Source organism: Apteryx mantelli, chromosome 1 (assembly GCF_036417845.1).
Source record: "Apteryx mantelli isolate bAptMan1 chromosome 1, bAptMan1.hap1, whole genome shotgun sequence".
In the NCBI taxonomy this organism is placed as follows: Eukaryota; Metazoa; Chordata; class Aves; order Apterygiformes; family Apterygidae; genus Apteryx; species Apteryx mantelli.
Window position 1 is genome coordinate 49,075,570 of NC_089978.1, and position 26,673 is coordinate 49,102,242.

The following is a 26,673-nucleotide window of genomic DNA, read 5'->3' on the forward strand; positions in this document are numbered from 1 at the left end:
CCTCTTCCCCTCTTTTTTTTAAGGTACTTTCAGAAAAGACACAGCATAATAAAAAACAAACACAGCTCAAGTCAGTGTTTGGTGCTAATAGGTAAATAGTCATTCTAACAGCCTTTCAACTGAGGAAGCAATAGTGGAACCAGCTGTTACTGGGTCTTCAGAGAATAGTGGAGGTAAAGTTTGCTTGCTAGACTGTGCACACGTAAAATTGCCTAGAGACAAGTGAAAAACTGACCCTTACAGTCTCGCTCTTAGGTGTAACCCAATATATTTTATGGGAAGAAACTGAAACCACCAGTGATCTACACCACTGCCGTATTATCAGTGCTCCAGGAGAGAGTTCTCCCTTGTTAAGACCTGGAAATATTCTGGTATTTAGTCCAGTAAGTATTATTAGATTAAGTGAAAATTTCATGAGCCATTAAATACCATTAGACATCACAGATCACAGCTGTACTTCACTTTGAACCATCTAACTATTGTCTTAAAGCTTCTAATAGTTAAGTTTTAGATCTTGCATATTCCAGTGCTTGTACATTACTACATAACTATCATAAATATTAATAGTATTTGAGCCTTTTTATTCAGAGAACATGATAAGTAGCAAGAGATTAAGTAAGCACAGCATTAACAAAACCCTCATATATGATTAACACATTTACAACTGAAGAAACCCTATTTCATTACATATAGGCTTAAATTTGTAGGCTGCTATTGCACCAACCATGCTGTCAACTTAAAGCCAAAAGGAATGCTATCTATATTAACCAGAAAAAAATTAGAACTGAGAATGTAGCAGCTTTAATAACTGCTTCTTAAAGGTACTTCAAAAAAAAAAAAAAAAAAAAAAGACCAAATAAAGCAAGACTAATATACAAGAAATCAGTTTCAGCTTTGCAAGTCATGAAACAGAAAAAGCTCCTATTTGTAGCATTGGACTCACTGTGTCTGCAGTTGAGATCTGAGGTAACAGAGATAGCTTGGAAAGTACGTGATTACGGATAACTATACTAACTCTTTTGCCACCATTAAGAAGTTACCATGCCTCAGCTGGAAGGCTGTAGCTGACAAGGTCTGTGTTCCCAGGTTTGCAAGTGCAAAGCAACTACTTGGCCCGACATGCCTCATCTGCTCCCCCAACTTGAGAATGTGATATGAAGTTTAAGACCTTGATCTTTAGCTTTGTTTTGTTCATTTGTTTAAACCTTAGGCTTTTTCTTCTATCCATTCTTCTATCCATTCAGTCACGTGACAAGTAAAGTTAAAATATACATATTGAAGGATAAGCCAATAAGTGGTGTTTCCTGTCAAAAAGACTAAGTAGTGGCATTATTTTCCTTTATTCTAGTTTGATTTCAGGTAAGACGCCAGTTTTATTCATGCTCTCATCAATGAAAATTACTTGTGTATCAGAATTATTCCAGAGCATGCCACGAAGCCCCCAAAGGTATCCTCCCAGCCACAATGAAAAAAACCCAATGACCTCATCACTTACTTACCATATGTTTATCTTTGTGATTGTTTTGCAACCCAAGGATATTTTAAGAAAGTATTTGAGAGAAGTCTGAAACTCCCTCATTGCTTCTCCTACCTCCCAAAGAGTCAAATCAAGGTAACATTTTTTGACTTCTTAGAAGAAACTAGTCAAATCAAGTAGCAGCTCATGTCCAGACAGTTTAGTCAGTTTCTTAATTTCTGAAAAATCTAAGTTAGAGCTGAATGATGAGACTTTTCTGTGAAGATTAAAGTTCACAAAGTATGTTGAAAGTAATATCCAAAAGCAAAAAGTCATACTGTCTGTTACCAGGAAAGGGTGCTTGCTTTTATGGCACAAATGTTGAATCTTTGTTAAAGCTGTTTCTCAAAAAACAAAAGTCCCACTTTAGAATGAACACACAAATTGCATGAATGTGTGCACATATTACAATGTGAAATGTAATTCCAGTTCAAACTGCTTACACGATTCGATGTTTTGCAAAAGATGAGCCAGTCTATTGAAACTTTCCAAGTGATTATCCCCCTCTTTAAGGGGCCTAAAGGCAGTGTATGGATTTTTCATATCATACCTATTGATGAATCAAGGATGTCTGTAAGAAATGCCATCAAGGCCTACATAGAGAGAAAAACCCGTATCTTAAAATTAAATATGCCTTTAGAAAATCTTAAGCACAATAATGCAAAGACACCAATTTTTCTTTGCTGCTTAATTAGGTCGCCTGCCTGTAGTAGGCATCACATTATGTTGACCTATGCAATACATTATGGAAGAGTCACCTCCAGAGAGGCTGAAAGCCATTTCCATCAACTGCATTTATGCTGACACTAGAATGGTAATATGTCTAACAAGGATGAGAAAGGAAGATTTGTTTTTTTTTGTGAATAAATTCACATTTACGTCTTATAAAACTTTGATATTTTCAAAATTATGAAAAAAGAAAGTTTCCCAATTCTTCTTCTGCTAATACAATATTTGAGGCAACATCAAGGATTATAGTGCTTATAACATCTTTTATTCAATTCACATAAAAAAGCATGCAGTATTAATGTAAAATGGCACAGTATTAATGTAAAATGTTCAGTGCACATTAGGTAAACAAGTCATTAGCATACAAACCCATTTTTATCATCTATACAGGCATACTGAACACATTTAGAATAACAATGCTTTTTGGGAACAAAATTAAAAATTGTGCTTAACTTCCAAAAATACAAGCCATGTTTGCAATCTTAAAGAAGAGACATTTTCTAACTGAAGTGCTGTAACCCTGAAAAGAAAGAGGCTGCTACCTTATATCTACTTAAAACAAAAGTTTCAGTACAGTACAGTGCTATGAAACAGTCTAAGCAGCAACATTTTCTCTGGGAGACAAGTTTTAGGGCAAAACTGACAGTGTTTTATAGCAATTTCATGAAACCACAGTATAGCCAGCACCTGCCTTGCACGCACAACACATAACCTTCAGGAATGGGAAACATAACCTTTAAAACAAGTTCTTCCCTTACATAAATGACTGATTTGACAAGACCACTTAAAACTGTCCTATTCAAGGAAGCCGTTAACTGTGCTCACCACCGGAAGGTCATGTAACCTGACAACTAAAAAAAAAACCCAAACATATATCCAAGTAATCAAAATGCCGTGCGAAAGAAAAGAATCTGGAATGGTTCCTCCCTAGGAAAGAGCTTGTTAGGGGCAAGGGAACATTCAGTTTTTGCTTCAAAAAAGACAGGACCAGACTGCATGGAAGTCATTAAAAATGAAGTTCACTTGGGAAGTATTAAGCATTCACAGGTTGACAACTTTGAGTCATCTTTTATTTCCAACCAGAATCAGTTTTTGGTAGTTTTCGATGGACTAGCACTAGAAAGGCCGCTCTGAATTTTCCTCTTGGTTGACTGACTAATATTTTTATTTTTCCTTTCAGGAATAAAGGGAGAAACCCAAGGAGTGTTAAGCTGATTGTGCAGGTCAGATGACATCTTTAAAAAGCAGGAACCAAATTTTTGTTCCTCAAAAAGCCTCTGTGAGTTACTGAACAGTAAACTCTGGGAAAACTCTCTTTGAAATAAACAGTTTGGAGGTTTGATTTCACTAGCTGCTACGTTCTGGCCTGCAAACAACGGGAAGTGGTCATTCATATCTAGCTCAGATGGGGAGAGAATGGAAAACATAGCAGGTTTCCAGCCAGTTCTGTCAACTGATGGGTCACTTGCCTCTGGACACTTCATACTCTGTTCCTCATCCATTTCTTCCAGTTTCTTCTCAGTTTCATTCAGAAGCTTAGAGCACTCTGTTGACTTTGAAGAATTATCAAGATCAGAGGACTTAAAATTATAGCATGGACTCTTGCTATTGTCTGATTCAGACATCATTGAGTCCAACTCAGAAATTTTATCGAGGTAGGCAGCGTCCATAGATGCCTCACTGGAGGTTCTTGTGCGGTTCATTTCAGAAGAGCAGAGAGTATGTAACTTTTTAGGTAAACATGAACTTGTTTTATCACTGGACTTTGCTGGTGTTTCATCTGACTGACTAGCTATTGTATTTTGCTCTGATTCATCAAAATCTAAGTTCTCAGAAAAGTTTGCTGGGCAGGTCCCCCAAAAACCTGATTTTCCTGTAGTAAAACAGTTCAGCTTCTTTTCACTATTACAGCTGCTTGTGCTGTGTTCTGGAGAATCTTTCCTGCAGTCATCTGAAGTGTCACAAAACTCTTCAAATTTCAGTTTTCTCAGAAAGGATGATGGTTTCCTTGTGTTTTCTTTTCCATCAGGAGTGTTCAACTGAAGGCGACTGAGAGACAGAAAAGGAGTGCATGGTGCTGGAAGCTCATAAAGTTCTTCATCCTTAAATGGGGTACATTCCTCAATTTTATTCCACTGCTGTTCTAAGCAGGCATCCATATTTGTAGTGCCTTCATCTAGGAGAACTCCCTGACATCCTGGAAACAGTTCTTTCTTTAGAGCACACTGAGTGTTTGACCCATTCGAACCATCTTGACCAGAAGAGCTTGAACACGTTCCACCACCTGTCAGCTGTTTGAGACTTTCAGGACTTTGACTGGTAGTCAAAGCTTTTTTCTCTAAGCATTCGACCTGGTTTTTCAAATGTCTCACATCTTCTTCAATGCTCTCAGTTCCTTTAGCATCTGTGGAAAGTGATCTCTCACTAACTGCACTCACAGTTTGGGTTCCTTCGCCTGCGCTTTTCAGCTGTAAAAGCTGACACTCCATTTCTTCTATGTATTTATCACTTCTTTCCAGTGCCTTTTTTAGGCGGTTCATTTCACGTTCACTCTGTTCTACTTTGGACTGAAGTGCAGCTACTGTAAACCTACCAAACCTGCAAGAAATGAAAAAGAAAGGAGATATTAAATCAGAAAAAGAGAGATTCTCCAGGTGCATTTTGAGCTAATTTCAAAGAAGGACAAAGCTACTATACATTGTGTTAATTTGAAAACAAAAATTAGAACTGCAAATCACTGCTATTTATGAAAAAAAATCATCATATACAATGTATAGGTGGGAGTGAACACCTGAAAAGCCAAAATTAAACTATTAGCAGTAGTAACGCAATAACAAGCAGATTACCCTTCCAGGGGCTGGTTCTATCAATTCAACTCAAATATGCATGAAGAATTATCCCCTAAAACAATGGCAAAGATTTATGATAACATTTGAACAGTGGTCCACATCTTGAAATATTTACATTCAATCATTTTCCTACAGCACAGCAGTGTTTTACAACACATTTCTTACACAATGTCACCTTGTCAAATATAAAATGCCAATATGAAATTCAGAAATTGCAATGGTCCTTTGTGGTGGTTTTAAATACTTATGTAGACCATTTCAATTATGTTCCTGTTAGATAGACAGCTTTTCCCTGACCATCACATGGATGGTACTTCCACTTATTTCCGAGCTACTTGTTTTTTGAGCCTTACACCTGGAACAATCTAATTTCTTCCTCGACTCTGATACAAAAAAACACCACTTGTGGTTTGCAAAGGTTGTGTGTTTCTGTGGCTTCCAGCTTGAGCACATTTTCAACTGCAAAGATACAGACCTCATCTTCCCCCCATCCTCCACCAGCTTTCAAAACTGACCTTCCCTAGAGGGCAGGTGAAGGTTTCAGCTACATGCCCTGACTAATTCTAACCTGTCACTGACAGGTGGGCACGAGGGAATTCCCTGCTCCATCCGAGACTTTCTATTTACGGAAAGAAAAAAACAATTAAAGTTCTGGTATTATTAGGAAGGAAGGAAGGACCTGCAGCCAACCTAAAACTCTGACACATATGGTGTTTATATCACAGGGAAATGACAATTCTTTATGTGGGATTATGCTAATCCCCACTTTCCACCCTGCAGCTCCATGTTCAGCACAGGTTTATCTGCTCTTTCAGCACTAAAGACTGCCTGGTATTTCTCTCCTGTTTCTTAGTCTGTCTGTCTGTCTGTCTGTCTCTCTCTCTCTTCCCCTCCCCCCCCAAAGTCAAAGGAAATCCCCCTTCCATCCTCCCCATAACTTCCCCATTCCATCTCCTCACCCCATCACGAGATGCTCCTACTGCAACACTCAGACCAACGAGGTCTGAAGGCAGTATATCATGGTCTGTGACTACCACCGGCAAAATAGCCACAAAACCATGCCTGCATTTCCAGAAGGGCATCAAACTGTTTTGTTTCTTCAGTTCCTGAACACAAAGCAATAGGAAACTGCTGTGTCTATAACTGCAATGTAGTCAAGCGTGCAGTCATCAGGGAGGGGAAGAAGGGGTATCACAATCACTGAGCAAGCCGGACATTAGTGACCAGATCTGAGGTACTTCACCGTTCAACTGCTTCTGAGTATTTACAGGACTGATGATTTTGGCATAGGTGGTTCAGTGGTGGGTAAGAGTCATACAACAGGCAAAGTCAGTTCTTCTACTGAATTGCCACCAGATCACATTTTAAATCAGATCTGCCCAAGTTTTCAGTTAGTTTCTGCACCTGCCATTCACTACTTTGTAGACATGAAGTGGCAAGGTAGTAGTTTTATATTTAGAAAAAGAAAGTTTAAGAGTCCCCCTCGCCCCTGCACACAAAGAGGTTGCTTTTATTGGAATTCTATCAAGGTGAGAACTCCCTGTCCCTAGTGATAATAAAAATGAAGGTGGCTCACTTTTCATTTACTCACTTTACAGGCAGCAAGTTTTCTAATTTCATTGCAGCAGCTCCTCCATTTCTGGCTGTGTACAAGAGGAAAGTGGAAGGAAAGTTGTACAAGACTTCCTCCCTCTCCCATATGAAAGCAGATAAAAGCAGAATCATAGGGAATTCAAGGATTTTGCATTGTATTTTCAACTGAAGGGGATTACAACGAAATGACCATCCTCATATACAACACATTTTGACCTATTATCCCCTTCAATAAAAGAAATTCAGATTTTGGTTTAAAATATTAAAGGAGCCACTGTAGCATGGCAAGGGCCAAGCAAGATCCTCCCTGCTTCCTAGATCAAGCAGATTCAGAAGTATTTATTTTGCCTTCCTCTAACAGATCTAATCACACAGCCCTAGAGAATCAACAAAACTTATATTGCTTAAAAAAGCATATCAGAAATGATACAAAACCACAATTAGTTTAAGAGTCAAGCAAGATGTGGAAAAATGCTTATATAAAATAAGCAAAATTTTCTAGGATCTGCTGTACCAGACACTGACATAGAAATTAAGCATGTTTACATATATATGCATACCTGCCGATTCTTTTTTTAATGGAAGAAGGGTGTAATTTTTTTTCTATGCAAACAGTGTTATTGACAGTTGGAGATTTGCTTACGAGGAAGAAGAACTGTATTCGCAAGTGCAACTTGAGAACAAGTGTCCTCAGGTTAAAAAAAATACACTATGTTGTTCAAAGCCAAAGGGCTTCACTAATATGTTAATTGTTGTAGAGGTATGTGTTTGGGAAATTTGGGTTTTAGAAACAGAGCATCTGACATACTGCCTATAGTTACCTCTGCAGTTAAGCATTCGAGCAGTAGCTTTCTGTTCCTGCTTTGAGACTTGCATGCAGTTATTTCCCAGATTTTCATGGGTTTTTAAGACAGTCATATCACAATGCACATATTTAAACTAATTACTCTAGGTCAAGGATGACCTAGGTGTTTAAAGACTGGGCTTGCAGGTCAGCTGACAGTTTATAAGACATGCACTTTTGGTTAAAGTAGCCAGAACCCTCCCCATTCCCCAAACCCTTGTCCCATGAGTTTTCTTCTCCTTCCTCCTCAACAGTATGCTGAGCTGTCATAGCCAAAAAGTTATGGCCTGATGACAATAATAATACTCATAAAATATAGTACGATTACATGAAAATAAATTAAAATTTGTCCTGACACTCTAGATAAGTCATTTTCCCTAAAGCACCTGACCCATTTTACTCTTGGAAACGAGTGGAGACATCCAGTAGCAGAAGTACAGGTACTAGTACACTTGTAATAGGGAATACTTTTCCTAACTTCACTCATGGAGAAAGTATTTTCAGTGGCAGGGTTTGGTTCTTTAGTCGTGTCTACGTAAATAAGGAGTTTGTATTTCATTATATTTGTTTCAAATACATCCTTTCTATTAAAAGTTGAAAGCCCAGAAAAAATAGTGCTCAGTTACAAAGCATCTTCATATACAACACTTTGACTTACTGTCCCTTTTAATAAAAGGAACTCAGATTTTGGTTTTAAATATTAAGGGAGCTACTGTTTTTCAGGTGGGATTTGGATCATTCAACATAGGCACTTAGTGACATTTTAGATGACTTAAGGTCTTTAGATAATCCCTGGCCTCCAGCTATCACTCTAGAAGGATACAGGTCTCATATAAGTCCTCTATCATAGCTGCCAGCCCTGGGAAGATGTATTAGATATGGTATGGTGCCTTAGGTGACACTGGATGCCTATTATTAGGCAAATGAACTTCATGTTTCAGGCCCTTTCTTCAGCCAGAGTCCTTCCCCTTGCCCCAATAGCATTCTAACTTGACACCAGAAATCACAAAGTTAGCAATCAGCTCTCATCTATAGTGTCAAAGAAGAACTAACAACATAGCTGTATTGTCTGAGTAATCCTCTGAAGGTGTCCATTTAGAAGCTGTGGAAATTTGGGTTCAAGTTTAGTAGTCTCTCATCTACAACAGATCAAATTTCTACAGTTATTTCTTCCCTTCTTACCTCAGTTCTGCTAATTCAGCTTTAAGGTTTTATTTTCAGATGTTACTGGTCATGGCAGGTCTGTCAAGTCCTTAACTCCATATGGACTTAGTATAAAACCACAAAACCTCACATAAACATTTACCTTTGGGTACACTAAGCAGCTGCAGCAAATAGACTTTCCCTATATAACCATATACAGAACACTGGGCCTGCCAAGATACTAGGGAAAAGATGATTCTCCAATTCTAATCACCTGATAATCCAGACTGGGGAACAAACTGTGGCTCTTGCTCATGTAACTAAGGCAACTTCCAAAAGAAACTAAGGGTGGGGGAGTGGGAAAAGACAGTGTATAGTCATGGCTCCTCACAGTTTGAAATTAGGGCAATTCTAGAGTGCACACCCAAACCTGGGCCCATTTATGTGTATATTTTGATTTGGGGTCTGTAGGTAGAGGCAAAAAAACCAAACCAAAACAGAAAGTCACAACAAACAGCTGAAAAGCCCTATTACCTTCCACAGCCTCTCTCCTGTTCTGTGATATCTTGTACCAGATGCAGTTGGATGACAATGAGTTTTGTAACCATTCTCTATGCCAGCTGGCTATAGAAAGGTGATCCACTGCAACAACTTGACAATATTCCAGGTTACACACTATTTTAAGAAGATCGTGTACAAGAGTTGCATAGTCATCTTTAAGCAAAAAAACCCCCCTTCAGATACTATCAGATGGGGCCCGTTCCTGACAGGCAAAAAATAAGTCAAGAAATAGACCTCAACCGTACTGCTCTATTTAAGATTTGAAACCAGAAAAACTGGATCAGTAATGGAACTTGGTCACACTGAGCAAAAAAGCCCTAGATACAGTCTGTTACTGCTTTCCATTTTGCACACCAGACTGGCTGACAGAAGAAAGTGTGCAACAACCCTTCTTGAAAGCTAATGTGTAGTAGAAACATTTACCATTGGTAATTTTCTAAGCTTGTAAAAGAACAAGGTCTTTCCAACATGAGCAGATACTGTGCAATAAATTCATTTCAGAGTCCAGTTCACAGACTACAAAACCATCTGAAGACACATGGCCTTTCTTCATGAAATCTCTCTTAAGCACCAGGGAAGTTTATTTCCTTCATATCATATGAGTAAGGCTAAGCTTTCCTGTTTGTTGGATGACTGCAGAGCAGCAGGATTTAAAGAGAGGAACAGTCCAAATAAGCTAGATTCTTTGAGAATAGCTTTTCTTTTCACTTAGGCCTTTGGGAGAATTCAGACAAATGCACTAAGTCTCAAAACATTCAGACAAAAGCACTTTCACATCTTTCAGTGAGGCAGCACTTGTCTTCTACATAGGAAAGCCAGATTGCACCAACCTTGGTGCATACCAGGCCAAAAAGGATAACTTCAGAACTACTCAAAAAAACAGCTAGAACCAGCTAAAATCTGCTTAAGATTTTAGACTTTTACACCCACAATGGGTGCTTCCTCAGGGAATAACGCTATGATTCAAGAACTCAAAGGTGTTTTGAAGGCTACAAAGCAGCATTTAATTTTTCCAAGGCCACACTGCAGCTGGTCTTCAAATATAACCACTCCTTTGGGACAGCAAGCTTGCTGGGAGATAGAGAATAGACCAGTTTTCTGTCTAGGAAGACAGAAGCATTATTTCCTTCTGTACTCTGGACATGTGTTACCAGAACCTCATTTGCAGGCTCAGTGAAATTCAGTGAAATATAGACTGAATTAAATAGTGTGGCATGAATGGAAATATTTGATTTGGGCAAAAAGTGAATGTTGTACACATTCCTAAAAAGTCAACAGCCTTGGATTTCAGTGCGGAGGTAACTGAAGTCACAAATCAAGACAAGATAAACAGTAAAACTGGAGAAAGAGGGAACAACAACAAAACCTAAGAGATAATGCAACAATTTTCTGCATGTCACAGATAGTTTTTCAGACTGGGATTTTAACTGGAAGAAGAAATTAAATATTAAGGGAAAGGCCTCCTAAGAAGCTTAGAAGTCTGTTTCAAGCTAATTTGAATCTAACCATTCATAAAATACACTATACCCTGGAGTAGACAGACTTACTAGCTATTTTCCTTCAGGTAAAAAGCAAATATTCCTTTGCCAAAAATGCTTTTAGATTCATTGTGCTCTGCCAATAGACCTAACAGTTTTCTATTTTAAGTAGAACTGGATGTAATAGGGCTTTATCATCCTGCAAAACTTGAGTTTCCAAAATTTTTGTGCTACCTGAAGAGCAATCATCAGGCTGTTCTGCCTGAGAAATGGCAGACTAATTCAGGTCTCTGGTAAGAATCAGAGCCAGAAACTTATCCCCTTTTGCTTTTCAGACATATATCCCAACTAAAAGATGGTTTGGTATTCTGGTTAAGGTCTTGGCCTTCCCATCTGTGTTTTGATCTAAAATTGAACTGTGGGTCTGAGAAACTTTTCCCTCAAAAAAAACCTTTCAGGAAAAAATTTCTGATGAATCAGCATTGTCAATTAAAAATTGTGTAAAAAAAAAAAAAACAACAACCAAGACTGACACTGCTGCAATGTCAATTTTATTGACATTCGTGACATTTTTCAGAAGGTTTTAATGGATACGAAGAAAAAAAACAACTCAAGACTATGATAAAAGGAAAGTTTTTTATTGACCATTGAAGAAGGCTAATTATATTCTTCCTGTGAAGTAAGTCAGAAGTTAAGTCCGTGTTATAAAGGAACCGTTCACCTGCTATCAGTGTTTCTTTTGCTATAAAGCAGAGCCTATTAAAATCTTTGGGTTGTAACATTTAGCTTCAGTGTCACTATGCACAAAATGAACTACAATTTGGGCTAATGGGACTGTGAATACTTATAAATCTTTTCACAAATAGTTTAATTGATACAAGTATTAGTTATGTAAGCCAGTGGTTTAAGCCTGATTCCACACCTGGCAGTTTGAGGTTCACTAAGAACTACACGACAAAGAAACAATAGTAGTGGCATTAAATAGGAAGACTCAATACTACTTAAAATTGCACTAGAAAGCTGTTCAGCAGCTTTTCCCAAAACTTATCTTCAGAACAATCTGAATGAAGTACAACAAAAATAACTGCATGAGTAAGTCAGTGTATCTACACAGAAAGATTAATTATAATGACATTACTGGAATCTAATATGTATGTCCTCAGTTCTGGATTTCATAAGCAAGATAAGGCAATAGAGTTACTGCAGTCACTGTACAGCGTGTGAAGCCTACCTGAAAGACCTTTAAAATATTAGTTATCAAAGTTTGCCACACGAACTGGAAGAACCTTTCAAAAGGAGTCTCAGTGTATCTGTTAGGCACAAGTTTTTTCTTGCATATACTTACATTCTTGTAGTACATGCAAACACACCACTGGATTTAAAGCAGAACTAAAGCTGAAGTTGGCTGAGGCAGGGTGCAGACACGCAACTCTCTGAACAACTAAAGTGTTAGAACTGTTCCTGAACTACTTTAAACCTAATTCAACTCACGTACTCCAAACAATATCCAGGCACAGCTCTGGAGTTACCATGGGTGTTGGACCATTCCCAACAGGCAGGCAAGATGTGACTATTTGTTTTAGAGATTTGGGGAGGGGGAAGGAGTTTTAATAGTACAGACACGGACAGGCCAATCCAGCTGGCCTCTGGCTTACAAAACAGGCCTTGGCACTGTCCAGTTTCTAATAACATTTGGGTACTTCTAAGAAGGAAAGTGAACAGCTCTTCTTTTAGGCCACATGGGCAAAAGATGAGAAAATACACAGTCTGAAACAAACTTTTTTTTCCCCACATATCTAATTTTTCTGACCAACGGGAAGGTAAAACGCAAAAAAGTTAGAAGACATTGTGAAATTCTCTCCACTGGAAGTTCACTTCTTCTCAGTAAAGCAGAATCGAGATAGATGATCTAGTCTCTTCTAATCCTTCTTTTCTAAGATTTATTTAGCTGCATCTATTTACTTTTCAAGTTTGCCACCCTTGCCAACTCACTCTAGAATCATATGGGAAAAAGATATTTCACAAAATCCCTCTCCATCACCAAGACCTTAAACAGTGCTAGGGGACATCAGGTCAGAATGCACCTTCGTACATTTAACCTTATAGCACAAGGATAACGCATCTCCTTTCCTGTGGTTTTGAATGATGAGTAGGATGGCAAGTATGCGCTCCACAAAGACGGATTTCATCTTCAAACAAGTGACTTGTGAGCTAGAACAAAATCTGGAGAGCTCTCCTCTCACATTATACACACAAAAAAGCCCCCCCCCCCCCCAAGTCATCCCCTCCACCCAAAAAAGCACTGTATAAACCTTAGGCTAATGCTGCCCTTAGCTTTCTAAGATCTAAACCAGGAATAGCTTGGCTGAAGTCGGGCAGGCTATACTTGTAGAAAACCAGTGAGAGAAAAGAATGAAAATTTAAAAATAAGATCATGTACGGATCAGAAATTGGAGAAATGTGTATGAAATATTTCCAAGAAAAGGCACCTTGTCACACAACTGTAATCAATATGACAGAATTTCTGTTTTTTGAGGTCACTGTCAATGATGTTTTAACTGCTTAAGGCAGAAAATTAAACACAGACATCAGTTCTGGGAATGATGTCCTCATGCTACAGAATCCTGATTCTGCAAACCTTGACCAGACAGAAAGCTATCAGGGACTTTCCTTGAATCAGGAATTGAGTCCACAGAATAAACACTGAAGGGAGTGGAAAGAAAAAGAAAACAGAATCAAACACAAGGAGCCAGAAATTCTGTACTCTGTAACAGGGCTTCTACTTTGACAAAAGGATACCAGATTTAAATGAAATTCTTCTATAACAAAAGAAAGTTAATTGTAGAATTTGACCAACAAATCCAGCCCTTCAATACTGGCCAGATAATACAAGGACATCATCATTTGCAGTCAGTGTATATTCCTTCACTGAAGACTTGCTGCTATTCTGTAAGTTGTATCACAAATCTATGAGTATAAATACCAAAGTCTACCTTGGAGACACATATACAACCCCACGTACACTACCACAGTTTTAGGTTAAAGTCCTACAACAGTTAAACAGTTTATAAATAAAATATGGTAGCTTTTAAAATATTTACATACTTTTGGGGTGATCTACTATCAACTTCAGCTTTTAGTCGCAAATTCTCTCTTAAAAGGCTATTGTTTTCCATGCTCAGTTTCTTATTTGCCTAAGGAAAAAAGTAAAAAAAAAAATAATTAAGTATACAGTAAAACAGAAATGACTTCTAATGTTTATAAGACAAGCTGTTTCTGCTTTTTAAAGAGACAGAACCAGAAATGCGAAGGCAGGAAACAGCCCTCAGACAGGGACACCACTTAAAAAATTACCATGGGAAATGGCTTGCAAAACTGAATAGCGAACAGACATTTTTTATTTATATTCCCAAAATACATTGCAAGTGTCCTATCTAGGGAAATAAACACAGCTACGTTAGTTAGTAGAGAAAGTCATTAAGGGGATGTACTAATGGCAATTCTGTGGTTTTTTTTCCACATGACTAAATACTTCAAGTACATTAACGTTACAATGTGCAGGTATCAGCAAAACTGATGTTGAACAGCTTCCCCCACCTCAAATTAGAGTAAGATTACTCATGTGTTTTTTTGGTTTGTAATTTTTAAAGCACAGTTATCCTATGGATGTAAATCCATTATGACAAGCTATTTACAGTCTTTCTTCACTTTTTTCCATGACGTTATGATTAAGACTTCTGATTCACAACCCTTCTCACTCCTTGAATTGAGGTCAATTCTTTCTTCTCAGTTCAGCAGACACACTTGTTAACAAGATACTTCATATCAAGAGAAGTTTCCCTGTTTCAGAACAGTGAATGCCACCATCCTAACAAGGAGAAAACACTCTTTGTACTTCATAAGTCTGCTCAATCTCCATATGCGGAAAACAGCACCAATGGTTCAAGACTCGTAACTCATAGCCTCAATGAGACGATACTTCCACTGCATACTAAAAACATAATCTAGGGTTAGATCCAGAGAAGGAGCCAAGCAACTGGTCCTGTGAGTGAAACATACTTCATCGGAAGCCTCAAACTGTGCATGAAGAGAGGCAGAAAGCAAAACAGTTATACAAACAGCCCCAGCAAACATTAGGCAGCCACTCTGAGTTAGCCAAGAGCAAATGCTGAGGACAGCATGTCTGGAAATCTCTGCTAGAGGTCTGCACACCTGAGTCTTTTCACAAATAAAAGGACTTAAAAGTAGCCAGGGGCAGTGATACATAACCCTAAACACTGATCTATAACAAAAGGATGAACGGAAGTATTCCAGCCACCTTTCCAGATGAAACTAAGACGAGGGGCGGGGGGGACATGGATGACACACAACACAGAAATCAAGATTCCCAGGGCCAGAAAGAGTAAATGGAACTTTCTGATAAAGAAGGGATGAGCCCAGGGCTTGGATGTCCAAGTGTCACAGATCTTTTATTTTGTATAGTAAAAACAAAATACAAAAAACTACCCTGAAAGCAAGGAATAAGAATCCAGGACCGCCTGTTTCCGAAGAAGCACCAAACCATTCAACAACACAGACAAAGCCTGCTCTCTCTCTCCAGTGACATAACTCTAGCTTAAACAGGAGACTGCCTGACTTGTGTAGAGCTGGTAGGTAGGACACCCACCTGGCACATGGCGAGGCAGAACCGAACCTCCCTGATCTCCTGCTTCCTCAGCAAGTGCTCTAGCCTCTAAGCCAGTAATCTGCAAGGGATCCCCAGTTGTGGTACAACATCTAGATTGATGATTTCATGTAACTGTGCTATTAGTGAGTGAATTTCATCTGCTTTATTATTAAGCTTGTATCACTGCTTTGAATAGAGTCAAAGCAAATCTAAAGTCACAATGCCTACTTTGGGAGTCTCTGCCCATGGATATTAAAGATGTAAGGTGGCCACCGTCTCTTCATTCAGCCTGGTTTTAAAAAGAAAGTGGCTGCATCCACATTTTCTGAGGGACCCTGTCTCACTGGGGAGTGTGATGGATGCTCTAAGTTCTTGGGTCAGGTATTTTAGGAGTAAGAAGGTTTCTAGTTCCACATTGAGTGTAAGAGGAAAGGGGTGCCATGCTGTTCAGACTGGGGTTGTTCAGTGCACACTCACAAGTGAAAGAAGGTTAAAAAGAAGAGCCAAGTGGCTTTAGGTACTTCCAGAACTGGGCAGCTGCTGAGCAAGAAACAGATGGGAAGAGTGCTCAGATCACAGTTTTGGACTTGGTCCCTGAAACCCATCTATATCTTTATTTGGATCTAATCCTTAACCAAATCCAAAGACTCCATAAACATAAAAACCATACTTTGCTAAGGCTCAAGTTACACTGAGAAAAAAAAAAAACAAAAAACAAAAAACAAAAGAAACATTGCTACATTCTTATTTTTACTGAGCCAGGGAGAAAGTTAAGAACCCCAATCACCACAAAAAGGAGGCACTACAATTTAGCATAAGAAAAAATCTCTCCTCCCATCCCCCCCCCCCCCAAAAAAAAAAGCCTAGCCTAGCAGACAAGAATCCCCCTCTTCCAACTGCAACTGACTCTGAAGCTCCTGGGACACTCTTAGGAGGGCAGGAGGTATGCACCCTGACTTGGAAAGTTGAAGTCTGAGTTCAACCAAGTTACTAAAAAGGGAATTTTGGGGCTCAGTTTGCTCCTTTGTCTCACTTTTCCTGTTTATCAAGCAGGGTTATATCCAGTCTAATCAAGACGAGAATTTGCTTTAGACTACACAGAGGCAAATCTAGAGGCATCCTATTAATGACAATAGAGTGGCAGAGCCATATGATGTGGCCCCTTGAGTCTGTGGCAGAGGAAAAGTTTAAAAAAAAAAGAAAAAAAAAGAGCTAATGTATCCTAAATACATAATACATAAAGCTTTTGCAGGAGGCAATCCAGGATTGCTAACAGAAGAAATAATGAAAGCATTTTGAATAAATGCAAGTCAAATTTTCTCCAACTTGCCCTTCAAATTCACCTTGAAATTTTGTTCTCATTCAATGTTTGAGGCCATTCTTCTGGTGCCTGTAGGTAGATTTTGCAAGATATTTTTATTTAGTTGTATTTTCACATGATTCTTTATCTCCTGCACCCCTCCTTCTGCAGTCTGAAGTTTTGTCTTATAATACAGTTAAGGTGTATAAAAAAGCTGCAGGTTTCCAGCAAAGGATCTTTTGGTCATAAAATGCTGAAGCTTGTCTATTTTAGGTCAAAGGGTCAAGTTACTCTGTCTCAGCAAATTGCACCAAAAATATAGGCTAGCAGGGAGGGCAATAGTGCAAAATCTGCCTCAGCCAATAGTACCACGTTTGGCCACTGAATGTTGTAAAATAGATATATTATATAGATTATTGCAAGCCTTAGAAATCTGGTCATCAATACTGGAGACAAGTGCTACTATAATCCAATTACCAAGCCATAGAATGACAGAGGAGTTGAAGAAGAGTCACATACAAGACTCACTAGAACAAGCAATAACATCTGACATTTGCTAAGGCTTATGGAAATACTATGATATGCCAACAGTTACTGGAATTCAATTTTTGCCCTGCCTTTTGGATCTATGAAGTACCCAGAGGTCATGCTAACTCTCACCCCTGTTTAACCAACATAAAACAGTTACACTGCAGCACTATTGAAGAAACATATTTATTACCTCCTTCAACTTTTCCACATTATCTATCACTTTTTCACATATATCATTGGCAGCTTTAAGCTTTTTGCTCCATTCCTCCAGGGTTTCTGGGCCAGTGGTACTTGCTTCGTCTGCTGACTGGCTATTTTCCTCACTTTGGCAAGATAAAGCTGATGTTGTAGGATCCAGAAGAGATTTCAGCTGTGTCTGTAAACCGAGATTTTTACCTCTCAGATCTTCCACTTCTTTTTGCAGGGATTCTATTTCATCCTGAAGGCACCAAAAATTAAAATATCGCAGGAATTAAGATAACAAGTCAGATTAACAAACAATACTGGCAAGTTCCCACAGCACTTTAGAAACATTGGCTCTCTGGCAAGCCCAAATGCATGCCTTTACTTACACAAAGCTAAGTATGCTTATGTGCTGTGCTTCAGGCAGGATTTTATCAACATGGATGCTGAAACATAGTGCAGGTTTCATTGAAGGGAATCCCCTGATTACATACAAGACCCTGAACAAGCTGGCTGGCAGACCACAAGCTTTAGAGCATTCAACAACAAGGATCTATTACTAGGGCACTCGGTGGGATGATCTCCTGCATAAAGTGTGTTCTTAAGGGTGTCCTCTGCTGACTCATTTGCTGTTAATTGAGCATGATATGCAAGAAACATCCTGAAACATCACATGCTCAGATGCTGAAAGTCTCTAGATTAAAAATGGACACAACACTGCCTGGAAGAGGTTGCTCAACAGTAACAGCTGCACCAACATAGAAAAGTCCAAGGAAAAGATTCTCAAAGACCAGCAAACAAGGCTGCTAATTGCATCAATGGGGAGCCACAGAGAAGCACTGACTTCAAAAACCCATTGTTTAAGGGGTAAAAGGAATAATTTTTCCTGAAAGCATGTCTTCTGCACTGTCTACCATGCTAATACTTGAGTTGCTCAAGCTCAGAGTGCTCAAGCAAGCCATATAATAGCATTTACATACATCCAGGCTATATTTGCATTAATCAAGCTACTTTTTTTATTTTCCAGCATGCAAACAACCATTTTAAAATTGGAAGGGTTTTTTTTGGAAGAGATTTATATTATCCTATCCCCATCTGTAGGATTTTGGAGGTGACTTAATAGAAATGCAGGAAACTTTCTTCTGACCCCTCTATGAAAGAAACTGCACTATAGGCATACCTAGCATAAAGGACAACCCTAAGTTTCATAATGGTGGGGATATACACACTGTCCATTTCCTTTCTCTCATTCCCCTTGCTATGAGACAGGTTTCCTGGAGAAATATGGGATGTCTTCATACAGCTGCTACTAAGGAAACAACAGCTAAGAAGACAAATCAAGCATATTCCTTATCAACAACTTTTCTCTTCTTCCTAAGAGAATATTTTTCAGCAGGAGAGTGGAGACAAACTGCCAGGCATTCATTCATTTTCAGAAGACAATAAAGCACCAACAATTAAAAATTAACCTATGCCAGTAGATTCCAGTGGGCAATATCCTTTAAAAACAAATTTAGTCTTCCTGAGCAACAGGGAATTACTTCAAAAGATGTTTGTATTTGTAAATCAAAAAACCTCCCCAAAAATTCAAAAAGCAAAAAAATCATTATGCATAAAAAGAGAACCCTCTCATCTCATCTGGGGGTGGAAATTTTCAGGCTACCTGGGAACTGGCTATACTTGGCTACCTGTAAGTTAGACAGAATTTCACCGCTGACTTTAATGGGATCACTTCAACCAACAGCAAATGCTCTCTCCTAACCTCAACCTGAAGATGGGATTTTAATGCAGCTGAGTTCTATGTAGATTCAGTATCAAGCTTTGCTCAAAATAAATAAATAATAATAATAAAAAAATAAAAACAACACCATAACCCTGAAAGCAAAAAGACCTCCTGTACACAGTAATTTATCCGTTGTGGTTCATGTGGAAGGTCACAACACTTCCCACACACCTACCTCATATTCTTTGTGGAGTAATTCAAGTCTGGTTTTACGCAGGTGTTTTCTGACTGTTGGACTAAACACAGGATCACTTTCACTTGTTCCTCCTACAGCAGCATAGGATAAAGAATCACTAATACTGTTTCTTTTTCAGTCATTTCAATGTTAGTAGCCCACCTTAAAGTGTTTTTCATACTATCAGCTATATATATACAGCTGAATTATGGACCAAACTACCATGGGAGATTTTAAATCCCTTTTATTTTCAGAACAGGTGACAGGGAGTATCTATTAATGATGTTTAGATGCCAAAATCCTCTCAAAGCAGAAAGACAACTTTTGAAAACTTTCAAACTTGTATTTCTGTTGATAGAATCCTATTTTATTGAAGATCATAGTATTAAAAGAAGGCAGGGGGGCGGAAAAATCAAACTTACATTTATTTAGCACAAAACTGTACAAGTTTGTAACGTAAAATTGTTTAGACATATCTTTCCCTCATAGAACTAAATAGCAAAGCTGATATTTTTACCTCAAATCAAGATCCCAGTATTTCCTAACTCTGGGGAAGTTCAGATCCTCATTCAAGTTTTATATCTTTGACTTCTTTCTTTCTTTAGGAGACATTTTCTTAAAAAAAATTAAGAAAAGGGAAAGGGAAAACAAAAACAGAAGACCACAGGCCCATTCAAAATTCTGTATTGAAGTATTTTATTTCCCAGCTAAATAATGCCCTCTTAGATCAAAAGGTTGCAATACACAGGCAGAGTATTTGAAGTGTGATGCATTTTTCTTCCAGTTAAATGAACTATCCAACCAAGATCTAAAAAAACCCAGTCATCAGAGCTGCTGGATACTTGCTGCCTGTGAATAATCAAGCCATTAATATAAGCCTCATCTTTGGAAGTCTTACCTTGCAGTTATGTACACTTCTAAAAACGTTTAAAGTCAGTTCTTCCTTAAATACTGGTAAAAAATACAAAGGAAAAAATATCCAGACATCTCTGAGCTCAAATTTCAAAGCCAAAAGTTGTCCTTACCTATAATTTCCTTGCAGGGATTTTCAGGTGTGATAGGAATCCTGCAAGCTGGACACTGATTATTGTTCTTCAACCACACATCAATACAAATGGAACAGAAGACATGGTTGTTGACACAGATGACTGGGTGACGGACCTTTTAGCATTAAGAAAAAGAGCAAGCAAACAAAGAGATGCTATGAATACTTTAAAACCTTTACAGGTAATGAAGTATGAAAACATACTACCCCAATTCCTCAATACAAATCTAGTCATAAACAGGAAAAAGACACTATTGTTCTACTGGGCTAGAAGTGATCTCCTGACTCACAGTGCCAAGCTTCTCCAACACTGGTGGCACCAAAACTATAACCGTCTTCGCAAAACTAAGGTCCTTGATTCCAAGAGCTCATCAATAGACAGTGCGGTAGGCACACTTCCAAACTGTACCCCCTCACCCCATTACCCCTAAAACTGCAGCCAGCCACTCCAGTGAAATGCACTTCCCACCCTAGGTAAAAGGAGACCAAAAGACATAGCATTAACTAATTTCCAAAAGTGAGGGAATGGGGGATTGCTTCTGGCAACAGCCGACACTTTGCCTTGGAAGAGGCATCACTGAAACAGACAGGATTTCAGATTACATTTAGCCTCAACATAATCAGCTGCATGGAAATCAACCTTAAAAAGGATAAGGGCCAAATCCACAAACCAGAAATATGAACCAGTAATTACTAATTCAACCCTCCTGCTAAATATGCATTACTGCTAAATAAGTCATTACCTAAGGATGGGGCAGCTGAAAGCCTAAATATTCTAATCAGATGCAGATCCTTTCAACAAGCTTTCCTCCCTTCCAAACCAGCAGTGTAAACAAACATTTAGAAAATATTAATGACAATGCATTATTCTCTCTTGTCACTTAACTATAAATCCTGTTTGAAAGTGAGTAAGCATAGAAGCACCAAATATGATACGGAAGGAAAAAAAAAATTTCCCCTATATCTATGCCTTACTGAAGCTTATGTTATAGCTTACAGTAATAGGCACTCTCAAGTCTCTCAAGACTTACCATTAATATCTGTTAGGGTTCTTAAAAATAATTATTTGATTCCTCCATCACTATCTTTGTCCTAGAGATCTATTTTGAGACATACAGGCAGTAGTATCTATTACTTTAGATTCTACTGTATTGCTTTTATGAAGCACTTAAAACTCAAATTCAAGAGAACTCATACAACTTTTTAAAAGCCCTATCACCCTCAAGATTTTCCTCTCTCATTTTGCTAGAAAAGTAGTCAAACTAAAAAGAAAGATGAAATGTTGGCAGGGAAAAGGAAGCAACTGAAAAGGACAGCTAATAACCACTTTGGAAAACAGACTGGATGTGTCCTATAGCAATCACACCTACACCATCACTGTTACACAAGCTAAGAAAAACAAACAAAACCAAAGAAAACCCAAGCATTTTATCACTGAAATACACCTGGATCTGATTCAAGGCCGAGCTCTGTCAGGTCATTCCCCAATTTACTTTCCGGGCCTCTGTCACATTACAGGATTCACAACATTATAAAAACTTCCAGTATGACAGTCCTGAGAGCCTAAGGATTTGTGTGTACACAAACAGAAACTGAAGTTACTACAGGTGTGAAATAGGAAAAGACTAAGTGATTTCTCGAAGTGTCTGCAGACTCTCACCTCTAATTAAGGAGGCTTTTTTATGATTAATGCAAGTGTTCACCCACCAGCTCTGAAAGCATTTAAATATTACAATTTCAAGTACCAAAAATACATCTTTGTCATTTATTTATTTTTTTAATAGAAGAGATCCTCTTCCAGCTTTCCCACCAGCAGCTAAAAGAAAACAAACAAGAACAAACAAACAAAAAACCCCAGGAAACATTTTCTCCGGACCAGCTTCTTTCTTACTCAGAAGCAGTCTGAGAAAAGTTACATAGGTATGATAGGATATAAAGCAAAATAAAATTATAGAATCTAAACAGTAGAAGACATTTCAGGAGCGCAAGTCTCCTCCCAGGGGAGCAAGAGACCCTCAGTTACCCCAAACCTGGCATGCAAGTGAATAATTACTCCATATCTCTAGCAAAATAGTAAGTCACATTTATTACTCTCTAGGGTCCAGTGCTTCTGATTTACACACCTTTACAAGCTTCATTTCAGGTTTGGGGTTTATGATTTTTGTTGTTAGCTCAGAATCCACACAAAGCAATCCATGCAACAACAGCAGAAGCTGCTGGTGAAAATCCTGTCAGTAAACACAATGGATGGGCTGCAACTTCTCTTCATGAAGTCTGTAAGCCACCGGCTGCCACAAGCTGGTGGCGGGGAGGTAACACTATCTACTCATTACTAAAAAAGCATTACATTCTGCTTGAATTATAGCACAGTTTCAGTTCCTCAGTCGATCACAGTGACTAAAAAGACTACAGCTTATCTGGTAAGGCTTGAGTAGGTGGGTGACTTTCAGTAACTTCCAAATTTTTTCCACTCAAAACGCGTACACTGATCACATTATCAAGCTGTTGACATGCATTGAAGCCTCAAATACACATTTAGGTCATTTCGAAGGCACTTCTGGACCTTTAAGCAGCATTAACTGAGTGGCAGGCATATGCAGAGGAAGGCATGCTGATACTACTGCATGAACCCCTAGAAATCTGAGGGGGGTTCAATGCATACAGAATTGTATGCCCAAGCCCTTGCAAGCTGTCAGCACTAAAACCAACAGAAGAGACCTTCTGTTATTCCACAACAAATAATCCTAACAGTTTGATGCAGACAGAAAAGAAAGGCCTGAAATAATGGAAAGTTTTTTCTGAGTTTCAGCCACTTGGATACTGATCTACTCGATTATGAATGAAGTTAAGAAGGCTATGCTAAAAGAACATTCAGATTACAAACATGAAATTTATTCAAGCAATTTAACTCGTTATAAATGCTTATTTACCCATTTTGCAAACATACTGACAAAATGGATTAACATTTTTCACTCTCCCAAGATTTCTGCTTCATTAAATACAAGGAGTGGATGACATTATTGAATGAGTCTCTATTTGATATGTCTTTTTACCGTCTCACCACTATGCATAGTGAAACATGTTAGTTAAAGTTTCTATTTTGCATCAAACCCTTTGCAAATTTTGCAGACATATATGAAGAGGTATGTTCTGATTGCAGGGTGGGCCTTATAATAAGTGTGATGCCTATGCTACAAACCACAGAAGTACTAGAATATGTCAACCCTCCATTCCACTTTCTGCTCCCTTCTACAAAACAGGACAAAAACTGCAAAACTGCTCCCTCAGTATTAAACAAAACAAACTTTTCTTCCTCTAACCTTACTCTTGAAAACAGAAAAGCTTTTCCTGATGAAGTCTTTCAATGAAGTTTCAAGCTGCAGGCAAAGATTCATAAGAAAAAAGGCAGCCTGAGCAGCCCAACTTTGCCAAAGTTTAAATAACTTCAGGCATTTAAGAAGGAAAGTGTTCAGTGACCTTAACTACAGATGTCACCACAAGATTCACTTGTAATGTTAACATATTAGTTCAATGCAAGATACCAGGAAAGAAGAGTGTGGAAATTTCTTCCGGTACAAACTCAGCTATATCAATTCCTGACTGATTTCAGAATTAAAAGTGAAAGTATGAGACATTGGCTTGAAATGAGACAATGGCTTCATAGCATTATATGAGTGAATATACAACAAAGCTATTGAGTACAGAGTGAAAATCCACTCTGCATCACAGAAACAGTTAATTTGTGTTCTCCTCCATTCATACTAAACAGGTATATAGAAAAGGAGAGATAACAGAACCACAGTTGGGACACCTTATTTGGTTTCTATAGAAAAGCCAAGGAATGCATAAACATGGTTGCTGAAATCGTTGCGTTCTGTCAGAATTGACGCACTTGAGAAGGGGAGATGTCTGACTACTTTTACCACCTGTGCTACACCTGTTTTGCACATCAAACACATGAATCTTTTTGTCATTTTATCACACAAGCAGCAAAGGTCTCAGAGTACAGGCCAGGTGAGGTAGGAAGAAACAGGATAGTAAATGCCAGAGTATGAACATAAAGGTTATTTCTATTTCCTCCCTTGCAATTTCTGTTGAGTTTTAAGAGGTTTGTTTTGTTTGGGGGCACAGGGAAATGAGAAAGAATAGAAACGGGGAAAGAGCAAAGAATTTGAGAAGCAACTAGTGACAGCTATTAGTTTTGAGGGCTTTTAGAGAAGAATGGACTAGCAACAGCCTTCCCCCTCTGGAGGGAGAAAAGGACTGAAAACTTCTTGGACAAGAAAAAAGGAAAATGAAACTTTTCCTCCAAACTGCTAGAATATTGTTCAATGATTTTCTTAATCCACTCAGTTACACAACTTTTATTTACAAATTGTTTCACTTGTTCTTTGTGATACAGCACCAGGCTCAAACACAAACTTATCCTATGTTTTAAAACATTCGAGCTTCTACAGACATCAGAGGTAGACAAAAAACCCTCTCAAAAACGTTACCCTGAAACGTTACACGCACATTTTGGAGGGTGGGGGGTGACCAGGGGTGCCTGGGGAACCTGTGGCCCACAGCCCTCTCTAGCGGCAACCCGGGGGGCGCCCGCCAAGGGCGCACACGGTCCCTACCACCCGAAAGGTGGCAACAAACCCTGCCGGCAGCCCGCCCGGGGACCGGATGGCCTCCCCCCTCCCCGGAGAGGGGATCGCCCCTCCTCGATCGTGGATCCCAACCTACTCCGAGGCGGGATCCTTCCTGTTGGAGACGGGATCGCCCCTCCTGGGGACCAGATCGCCCACCCACTCCCGAGGCGGGATCTCCTCTCCTGGGGAATCCCCCCCTCTCCCCCCCAAGGGAAATGGCCCCTCCCGGGGTACGGGACCCCCTCCCAGGGGACGGGATTCCCCCCCCCCCCCTTCTCCCAGGGGAAAATCGCCTCTCCCGGGCGAGGGGATTCCCCCCCTCCCTTCCCCGGGCGAGATCACCCCTCCCGGGGATGGGGTCGCCAACCCCAACTTTCTCTCCAGCTCAGAGCCGCAGCCCCTCGGCCGGTACGGGCACGGCTCCGGGCCACAGCCGGGCACCTCCGAGCAGCCGCCGTCGGGGGCGAGCCCGACCCCCAGCCCCGGAGCACGGAGGCGACCTCCCCCCCCCCCCCACCTCCATACCCCCACCGGGCCGCGCCTAGCTGGGAGGGAAGGAGGGGGGAAGCGCAGCGGCTGCCCGCTGGCCGGGGGTGGGGCGGCGGCGGCGTCGCCGTTACCTTCCCCAGGCAGATGTGGCAGGTGATGGGCAGCGTGAGGGACAGCGTCACGCTCGGCCCGCTCTGCGCCATGGCGGCGCGAGCCCCGCCAGCACGGAAGTCGCGCAGGCGGCAACGGCAGAACAACGGCGTCCCCCTCGCCAAACGCCGAGTACGGCAAGCCGGCGAGGCCAAGCTGCCGCGCCGCGGAGCGAACGCGGCGCGCGCTTCTGCGGCGTTCCCCTGGAGGGCGGGAGGGGGGCGGCAGCGCCGGCCCCTCTCTGCCCCCTCTCTACCCCGCCGCGCCGGCCTCGGCCGCCGAGACGATTTGTGCCCCCCGCCCCGCACAAAAGCACCTCTGCCCGAAGGAAGCTCCCCGGGCGGCTGGCAGGGGTTGTGGCCTTCCTGAAAGGAAACGTGGCCTTTTGGGCAGCGTTGGGTGAAGCCCCCTTGCAGGAGGCCCGCGTGGTTGTGGGCACCTTGCTTCCCAGTAGACCTTTTTCCCACTCAGCTTTCACCCTGCTGCCAAATAAGCCAACCAGTTAAACCCTGTGAATTCCCCTGCACCTACCTCTCCCGTTTTCCGTTTCCAAATCGTGTGAGCACAAACAAGCATACACCCCAGAATAAATTTCTGGGGCACGACTGCACCTTTCCCTGCTGCCCGCAGCCTCCACTGGGAGCTGCCGTTTCCCCGCGCCCTGCGGCGGCCGCCCTGTGCCTCGGAGCCACTGCCGGCCTCCGCCGCTGCCCTCGCAGCGCTCAGCCCCAACCAAGCGCGCGTGTCGCGACTGCCGGCTCGGAGCACGGCCTGTTGGGCCTGGTGGGATCATCGCTGTCCGCGCAGCTGCGGCTCAGAGGCCCAAACGGAAATCGTGACTGTGGAAAACCCCCGAGCTCTGCAAGCGCCGTGCAGTCGCACTCGCTGATGCTGGCCGGACATCCCCGTTCTACCGTGCTCGTGTCAGTGACTATCCAAATCATAGCGTCACAGCGTTGTGTTTTCCAGACTGCCTGGCAGCAGCTGGAAAATGGTGCTGG

At 40.5% G+C, this 26,673-nt stretch overlaps 1 protein-coding gene across 2 annotated transcripts; it reads right to left on the reverse strand.

The window, feature by feature from the left end:
• Positions 1–2,488: 2,488 nt before the first annotated feature.
• Positions 2,489–26,266, reverse strand: OBI1 (ORC ubiquitin ligase 1). Of its 2 annotated transcripts, none has more exons than XM_067293129.1 (6): positions 26,204–26,266; positions 20,377–20,512; positions 19,352–19,443; positions 17,401–17,649; positions 13,819–13,907; positions 2,489–4,843 (listed from the first exon to the last, which is right to left on the reverse strand). In XM_067293129.1, the coding sequence occupies exons 1-6, from the start codon at positions 26,246–26,248 to the stop codon at positions 3,331–3,333; spliced, it is 2,124 nt and encodes a 707-aa protein (XP_067149230.1). In that variant the 5' UTR covers positions 26,249–26,266; the 3' UTR covers positions 2,489–3,330. The 2 variants fall into 2 exon arrangements, with proteins under 2 accessions (XP_067149230.1, XP_067149223.1); XM_067293122.1 differs by lacking the exon at positions 26,204–26,266 and adding an exon at positions 25,654–25,775.
• Between the last annotated feature and the right edge of the window lie 407 nt (positions 26,267–26,673).

Bases quoted from the DNA above. Each gene is read 5' to 3' on its own strand.
- OBI1 (XM_067293122.1), bottom strand. From the start codon at position 25,725: ATGGCGCAGAGCGGGCCGAGCGTGACGCTGTCCCTCACGCTGCCCATC. The intron at 20,513-25,653 runs GTAACGGCGACG...TAATGCTAAAAG, and splicing joins GCCACATCTGCCTGGGGAAG to GTCCGTCACCCAGTCATCTG. The intron at 13,908-17,400 runs GTAATAAATATG...TTTTTTCCTTAG, and splicing joins ATGTGGAAAAGTTGAAGGAG to GCAAATAAGAAACTGAGCAT.